Source organism: Triticum aestivum, chromosome 5B (assembly GCF_018294505.1).
Source record: "Triticum aestivum cultivar Chinese Spring chromosome 5B, IWGSC CS RefSeq v2.1, whole genome shotgun sequence".
NCBI lineage: Eukaryota > Viridiplantae > Streptophyta > Magnoliopsida > Poales > Poaceae > Triticum > Triticum aestivum.
The window spans coordinates 586,895,434-586,904,284 of record NC_057807.1 but is presented as its reverse complement, the minus strand read 5'-3'; the positions used below and the strand labels follow the sequence as shown (position 1 = coordinate 586,904,284).

Genomic DNA, 8,851 nt, shown 5'->3' with positions numbered 1-8,851 from the left:
TGGTATCTTCTATGTCATTGGAGCATCTCGTGCAGTACTTATTTATCATTTGGCCAATTAACATTTCCCCCAATTTTAGTGAGTAGTTCAACAACGGAAAACATAGATTGGATTATTATGCCAGGTGTCAATAAACTGCTCTTGACAAAATGCTGCAAGAACTGTAAACTCCGCACTTTTCTAAAAGGAAATGGAAGAAGATTGAGCAGAACCACAATAGCAAATGTATCACCAAAAGCAGCACCAACACCAACTAAGAAAAAGCAGCAGCAGCAACAGAGATGCCATAGAAACCAAACGAATCCATTCAAAGGATACAGTCATACTACATAGGAGTACATGATATGATACAGTTGATTCGACTGGGCGCTTTATTTATTTATCTTTTTTTTAACGGGAGGCATGAGCACTACTACTACTATCACTCGATTAGCGATGAAAAAGAGCTTATGTACAAGAGGAACCCGCACATCAAGGTATGGCTCCTCCCTTGTGCCCGCGCCCCTACGTACGTGCCCTGGAATTTACACGTACGTACGGACACCGCCGGTTCACCGGCGCATCAGGCCGGGGCGAAGCGGTCCATGAGCATGCACACCGTGTCCTCGGAGTTGGCGAGGACGGCGCTGTTCCTCCTCCTCCTCTCCTGGATCTGCACCGTCTTCACGGCCTCCACCTCGAGCAGGCCGTCGCCCTGGTGTCGCCGTCCGACGACCTCGGCCTCTGCCTCTACCGCCGGCGCCGCCTCCCGGCCGAACTTGGCGAACCAGACGCCGACCACCCCAGCCATGGCTCTAACTCTTCGCTCTGCTACGTACACAGCACACTCTCTGGAAAAGAAGGCTGTTGAGCTTGATTAGCCTCTTCTCTTTCACTGCTTGGATGAGTGGGTGTTCCTTTAACTCTGAGTTGCCGGCTCTACTTATACAACTCGCAGGTGTGAAGGAAGGCACCAATCGGCCGGCACTCGCGAGCTGCTGCCAGTGGGAAAAGTGGAGGAAACTGCGCGCGGGGCCGAATGGTAGGCGCCTCCTCGGGCCGGTGTTTTGTTTGGGTGCCGCCGAGTGGCGGGCGAGCGGCCACAGCTCATCGGCTTTGTCCGTTGCGGCGCAGGCCCATGCCGTGCCGTGCATTTGCCATGTGACGCACGGCGCGGCGCGACGCGCGATCGGAGGCCAAGCTAATGAACGTGAGGCTGCCGTCGCGCGCGCGGTGGAGAGGGGATATCCTCGCGCGTACGATTGATTCCGCGCGCGGGCGGATCCGGAGAGAGATGCCGCTGCCAGGATGCTGCGCGCGCGCGGTGACCACTGACTGCCCGGGGGCGGGTGCAAGTGCAGCGGCCGGCGATGCGGACCGTCGCCCTCACGTACGTGCTCACCGCGCCCCGTGCTCGCATGGTTGTGCAGTCCAGGTTCGCTGCACCACCCGGACGTAGTATTTGATCCGGGGAATCGAAGAATCTGAGCAAGGTTTATGCCGCCGATGGCGGGGCGCGCCAGAGATCGGAACGTTTTGTGAGGTGCAGCAGCAGCGGGAACGTTGAGGTTCAGAGAAAACTTTCAGTATGCATGGGCAGGTGAAGTTCAGACTTCAGAGAAAACGTTGCACTGGCTAACACACGATGCATCTTCTGTACTTCATGTCTGAGTTTCTGGTAAGAATTGAAGCAAAATATCTCAGCGAAGTGAGATATTTCTTTATGTCAAGCTTGAGTTTCCCGTCCGTTCCAAAAACGTATAAGAAGCAAAAATATCTCAGTGAAGAGAGATATTTCGCTACTACTTTAGCCGCCCGAGTGGTGGTAATGAATTATAGCTCCCCTCCCACTTGGCCGCACCGTCTCCATCGATCGTACATGCCCATGAAAATGAACTTTTTTTCCCTCTAGGGACCATCATGAAAACGGACTTGACTGGAGAAGAGATAGGCGTTGATTTGTATTGTAACAGAGACATTCAGAAGGCGCCGAACTTGATAATTCAGCAGGCTACAGCAATCGCGAAAGACACTTTAGTTGCATTGCACCTAGCTAGAGCTTAGGAACGTGTTGCTGCATAGCGTTCGGTGCAATCTACTGACCGAAGCAATCGACCAGGATGGACAAGAAGGCGTCCTCCCGGACGAGCACCGGCGACGACGGCGAGCCAGCGCCAGCGCCGGCAGCCTGATCCCTGGCCGGCCAAGCCATGACACCATCAGCTGTTGGCGTTCCATTTCCGTCGCCGGACGGCTGAGCTACGTGGCCGCCTTCTTGTGCGCCGGGCGAAGCCGTGGGTCTGAACGGCTCCCCCGCTCTCCTCGTGGCCCGAATCCTGTCCACCTCCACCGTCCAAATATCTATCAGGCTCGACATGGATCGGTCGCGGCTCGCAGGGAACAGAACAACTGAGCCGAGCTGCAAGAGAGACAGAGAGCGACGAGCTGAATGCGAGGATCGATCAGGGAGATCTTCAGTGTGAGTGGGCAGCAAGGGCGATGCGATTTTATAGAGGTGCCTGCAGGCTGCATGTGCAGATAAATAGGAGTACATACAGAGGCGCCATGGCCTGGAATGGCTCTTGGAGTCTGTTGGAATCAGGGGATACTTGGTGCTTCAGCACACAGGATTGAAGCTTTGCTACTTTTTTTAGAGGAATGTTCTTGTCGATCTGGAAGCGCGCGCCCACGGGAGCGGGAGGAGGTCGCCGCTTGATCGTGCTCCGAATGACAGTACGTGTTTTTTTCTGATGGTAGGCGCAGCGGGCCAGCGGCGGCAGGCCGTTGGGCATACCGTGGGTGGAGTCGCGGCGGTACCGTGGGCTCTCTGATAGTCTGACGGCGACAACTACGGAGGTATATCAAGGGGACCGTTCTGCACTTCTGCTGTTGCCATCGCTCCTGCTGCTGAAATTGACTCTGGCTGCCTCCTCATGTCTCTGCTTACGAACGCCAACTCTGTCTAGAATATTTCTACAAGGCGGTAATTTTTTGTAACTGTGTGAATTATGCTGTCCTCTGTGCAGTTTTTTGTGGTGTTTTCATGTTCCAAGCTGAGCCGAGCTAGCCAACCATGGCAGGTCCTACTGGTGTGGTAGACTGGTAGCTCGTTTATCAAGCAAGCTGATGACTGCTTTTGTGGTATTTGTATTGACCGACTGCTAGTACAGACTTACCACAAGCTGGCAATGTTCTCTTCTCTTTTTTGTCTGAGATTTTTATGGTCCAAGCTGATATTTTTTTTCCCTTGAGAAAAAGACACCCAAAATTATCTTATATCTGCCAATTATCAAGGAGAAAATACATGGTACAATGAAATGACAACAAGACATGAAAATGCTCACTAAAATATAAAATTACATCAAAAACATACCACACTGCTTGTTCATTCGATTGTATGTTGTCCACTGGAGGTTAAAAAATGCACCGAATCAACAGTAAGTGAAAGGGGCACCTGCAAACGCCTTTGGCCTACCCTGCTTTGAAGGCCACAGTAACCACTCATCACTAATAAAAATGATATCTAGTAACCACTGAAGATACATCGGTTGGGGCATCACCCAGGTAGCGAAGGCTTGCAATCCTTTGCCATCAGTCCAGAGTTTGGAAAAACTGGGCCACGCCGCATAACAACTCGAAAAAGAGGTCGAATTCACCGCACCATGAGCAAGCTCACTACTTCGTTTGATTCACACACATAGGTAAGAGATTTGGGCAACACTTGCCCTCACAAACCCCTTCTTTGTTGTATTATAAGTCGGTGTCGAGGTAGGGAGTGTTAGAGAGACCTTATTCCAATGCACCATCACTGCCACTACCTTGTTCATGCCATTGGAAAACCAGGACGACATAACCTAAAGGAAACAACTAAGACCTACTAGCAGTGAGAACAACGAAATGAGCGAGTCCCCATGCCTCTGGCCGTCGTCGAACCGCGAACAGAAGAAAGGAAGGGAACCGAGGCAACAGCGTTGAGGAGACCTTGGTGGCGGCTAATGTTTAAAAAAGCCCAACCTAAACATACCAAGATAGGTCTGGCCCAAACATTAAGACATAGTCTTTCCCCTTTATGTTATTAAATATATGAAATGGTTAAAAATATATTGAGCATATTGATATATGTATTATATTTTATGCATTATTTTTTTATTGAATTTTAAAAATGTTTAAATATAAATTTAAGAAAATTAATATATGTATTGTGCATATGCATTTTTTCGGGTTTCGAATCGAGCTTCGGGCGTAAAATAGGAACTCAAGCCTAGGGTACCGGTTGGGCTCGATCTGAACTACCCATGCCCACATTTAGTTCACACGTAAAACTTGAGTTATGTCTATATATCAGTTGAAAGTATCAAGGGGTCGACTAGAGTAGGGGTGGATAGGAAACTACAAATTTTAGGTTAATGAGAATAAACTAGGTTCTCTAAATGTGCAACTAGATGAACACAACATGTGTGGCAAACAAGCTCAAAGAAAAGGAAGCTAGGAAAAAAATTAATTTAGCAAGCCAACAAGCATAGAAAGCAAGTAAAGGTACGGGAAAGGTTTAACCACCTAAATTAGCAAGCCAACAAGCATAGAAAGCAAGTAAGGTACGGGAAAAGATTAACCACAAGTGAGTCAAGGACGTGGATCTATCCCGTAGTTCACACTCTTTGGTGACTAGTAATTTCCGTTGCAGCAGTGCCGAAGCCAAAGCTCTGGAACCACAAGTACAAATTTAAAAAATGGTGTTTACAAGCCTACATAAGAATCAAATAAAAGGCAAGGGCTTGCAATGTCTCCAAGCACACAATCCAAAAAAAAACTTTTTTCCTCGTTTGGCATCAAGACACCAACATGGGTAAAAGGCGATGCTAACGCAAAGATCTAAATGGTGGGAGAGGTGCTATCTGCATCGTCATGCTCGCCATTGAAGTTGTATTTGCGACACGGGTTGGAGTACTCAGTAGCCAACCTGTTAATGTCCTTTCCCAGGTGGCGCTGGCCCTCCTGAGTTGTGTGCCTGATACGTCTCCGTCGTATCTACTTTTCCTAATGTTTTTCCTTTTGTTTTGGACTCTAATTTGCATGATTTGAATGAAACTAACCCGGACTGACGTTGTTTTTAGCAGAACTACCATGGTGTTATTTTTGTGCAGAAATAAAAGTTCTCGGAATGGAACGAAACTTTGCGAGAATTTTTTTATATAATAAAAGAGAAATTCTGGAGCCAAGAACCATCGGAGGGGGGCACCTGGGTGGGCACAACCCACCAGGGCGCGCCACCCCCTCTAGGCGCCGAGGTGGGTTGTCCCCACCTGGTGGCCCCGCAGACCCTGAAACCGACGCTATAAAATCCTATTTTTTTAGGAAAAAATCGAGGAGAAAGAATTATCGCGTTTCACGAGATGGAGCCGTCGCCGTCTCCTATTCTTCATCAGGAGGCCAGATTTGGAGTCCGTTTGGGGCTCCGGAGTGGGGGATCTTCGATCTTCGTCATCACCAACCCTTCTCCATCGCCAATTCCATGATGCTCCCTACCGGGAGTGAGTAATTCCTTCATAGGCTCGTTGGTCGGTGAGGAGTTGGATGACATTCATCATGTAATCGAGTTAGTTTTGTTAGGGCCTCATCCCTAGTATCCATTATGTTTTGAGATTGATGTTGCTATGACTTTGCCATGCTTAATGCTTGTCACTTTGGGCCCGGGTGCCATGATTTCAGATCTGTACCGTTTATGTTATCACCATTATATCCATGTTCTAGATCTGATCTTGCAAGTTATAGTCACCTACTACGTGTTATGATCCGGCAACCCCGGAGTGACAATAGTCGGGACCACTCCCGGTGATGATTGTAGTTTGAGGAGTTCATGTATTCATCGTGTGTTAATGCTTTGTTCCGGTTCTCTATTAAAAGGAGGCCTTAGTATCCCTTAGTTTTCAATATGGACCCCACTGCCACGGGAGGGTAGGAGAAAACATGTCATGCAAGTTCTTTCCAGAAGCACGTATGACTATTGACGGAATACATGCCTACATTATATTTATGAACTGGAGCTAGTGCCGTATCGCCCTAGGTTATAATTGTCTCATGATGAATATCATCCAATGAATCATCGATCCAATGCCTACTATTTTCCTACATATTGTTCTTGCTAAGTTACTATTGCTACTGTCACTATTGCACTTGCTACAAAATCATTGCTATCACTGTAACCGTTGCTATTGTTGTTGCTACTACTATCAAAACTATCATACCACTTTTCTACTGATCACATTGTTGCAGATAATTAATCTGCAGGTGTGGTTGAATTGACAACTTAGCTGCTAATACTTGCAAATATTCTTTGTCTCCCCTTGTGTCAAATCTATAAATTTGGGTTGAATACTCTACCCTCGAAAACTGTTGCGATCCCCTATACTTGTGGGTTATCAAGACCTTTTTCTGGCGCTGTTGCCGGGGAGCATACCTATATTTGTTGAGTCACTTGGGATTATTATCAATTTATCACTATGAAGAATCTGAACGATGCCAAGACTAAGATTTTTCCCTCTAAGACGAGGGGAGGTAAGGAACTGCCATCTAGCTCTGCTTTAGATTCACATTTTGTTATAAGTAAACTTGCAACACCACCGCATGCTATCAATCATGATATGTTGCAAGTTATCGATGATGCTACTTCTACTATGAATGCTACTCATGATGATGCTAGTACCTTGCTTGATGATGATGTGCCACTAGGTGAATTTCTTGGTGAACAAATTGCTAAAGTAAGACAACATGATATTGTTGAAACTGATGACGAGCTTGAAACTGAAAATCTTGAAACACCTACTAGAACTAGTCGTCCTAGATATGAATTGCGAAAGGTGCCGGAATGTTATGCTATGAGTATGGAGGCAACTAGAGATATTCTTGCTTGTAAGGATAGAGATGATCTAGAAAAAATATTATGCAAGTATAAAGAAAGATCTTTAAATGCTAGAATGAAATCCTAAGTTTGCTACTTAACCTATCTTTATTGATGATAAGGATTATGAATTCTTTGTCGACCAGAGTTAATTACTTTGGTTGAATCTGATGCTTTCCATGGTTATGAAACTAAAACTGTTGTGGCACATTTTTACTAAGCTGAATGACATAGCCACCCTTTTTGCTCATGATGAGAAAATTCGCTATTACTATATCCTCAAATTATTTCCATTCTCATTAAAGGGTGATGCTAAAGCTTGTTACAATACTCTTGCTCCTGGTTGTGTGCGTAGTTCCCAGGATATGATTTATTACTTCTTTGAAAAATATTTCCATGCTCATAAGAAACAAGCTGCCTTGTAGGAAATATTTAACTTTGTGCATTGAAGAAGAGAGTCTCCACAAGCTTGGGGAGGCTTCTCCAATTGCTTAATGCTTTGCCTGATCATCCTCTTAAGAAAAATGATATACTTGATATCTTCTATAATGGACTAACTGATGCTTCTAGGGATTTCCTATATAGTTGTGTTGGTTGTGTTTTCAGGGAACAAACTATTGAGCAAGCTGAAGAATTATTGAATAACATATTGAAAAATTATGATGAATGGACTCCTCCCAAAACACCGCCTAAAACCACTCCGAAGAAGAGGGGTATCTTATATCTCAGTCTTGAAGATATGCAGGAGGCAAAGAAATCTATGAAGGAAAAAGGTATTAAAGCAGAAATTTACCACCGATTGAAGAAATACATGGGCTTGATACACCACCACCACCTAAGGTGGTAGAGGTAAGTTCTTTAATGAAATTCAATGATAGTGATAATCCTCATAATAAACATCCTAGTCAATGCCTTTATGAGTGTAATTACATTAGAAAGCAAGATCACTTCAATGCTAATGTTATGAAACAATTGAAATACAACTCTGATATGATTGCTCTCTTAAGTGACTTGTTATTTAGAATCTCAAATGATTATAGGTGTACGAAAGCATGCATCTATGGTTCAAACTCAATTAGAACAAGTTGCTAAATCTCAAAGAGAGTTGCTTGATGAAATGAACAATAATATAAGTGACTTTGCTGTTAGAGTAGCAACTAGAGGAGGTAAAATGACTCAGGAACCACTTTATCCTAAGGGGCACCCAAAGAGAATTGAACAAGACTCTCAAAAGAATTAACACTGATGCATCTTGTCCTTCTAAAAAGAAATAGAAGAAGAAAAATGATAGGACTTTGCATGCCTCTAGTGAACCTGACATAGAAAACCTCGTGAAAATGATAATGAAGTTTCTATCTCTGATGCTGAAACTCAATCTAGTAGTGAACACTCACCTTCAGATAATGAAAACGATAATGATGAGGTTCATGAAGACACTCAAACAAATAATAAAGAACCAGACAATGATGTTGAGATAGAACTAGCAGTTGATCTTGTTAACCCACAACCCAAGAACAAAAGATATGATAAAAGAGACTTTGTTGCTAGAAAACATGGAAAGGAAAGAGAACCATGGGTTCAAAAACCTATGCCTTTTCCACCTAACTCAACTAAAAAGAGAGATGATGAAGAATTTGAACGCTTTGCTGAAATGCCGAGGCCAGTCTTTTTGCAAACTCGCTAGACTGATATCTTAAAAATGCCTCCTTATGCAAAGTATATGAAAGACATCATCACTAATAAGAGAAAACTACCGGAAGCTAAAATCTCCACCATGCTTGCTAATTATACTTTTAAAAATGGATGTGACATCCCCAGACTACTAAACCGTGCTTATGCCAATTAGTCATGCTAAGTTATCATCATTAAACCCTAAGAAAACAATTAAGTAATAAACCAATTTCAAATTCAAATAAAAAATGGAAGTTAAATAATTACTTCTTCGGATAATTAAATAAAATAGTTCATAATATT

At 44.4% G+C, this 8,851-nt stretch overlaps 1 protein-coding gene across 1 annotated transcript; it reads right to left on the bottom strand.

Annotated features, from left to right (window-relative positions):
• Window positions 1–282: 282 nt before the first annotated feature.
• On the bottom strand, window positions 283–991 carry LOC123113435 (uncharacterized). The gene has a single exon (XM_044534663.1). It carries the CDS (start codon window positions 788–790, stop codon window positions 563–565), a length of 228 nt encoding a protein of 75 aa, XP_044390598.1. The 5' UTR covers window positions 791–991; the 3' UTR covers window positions 283–562.
• Window positions 992–8,851: the final 7,860 nt, after the last annotated feature.

Excerpts from the sequence above, each read along its gene's own strand:
- LOC123113435 (XM_044534663.1), bottom strand. The coding sequence starts at position 790 with ATGGCTGGGGTGGTCGGCGTCTGGTTCGCCAAGTTCGGCCGGGAGGCG.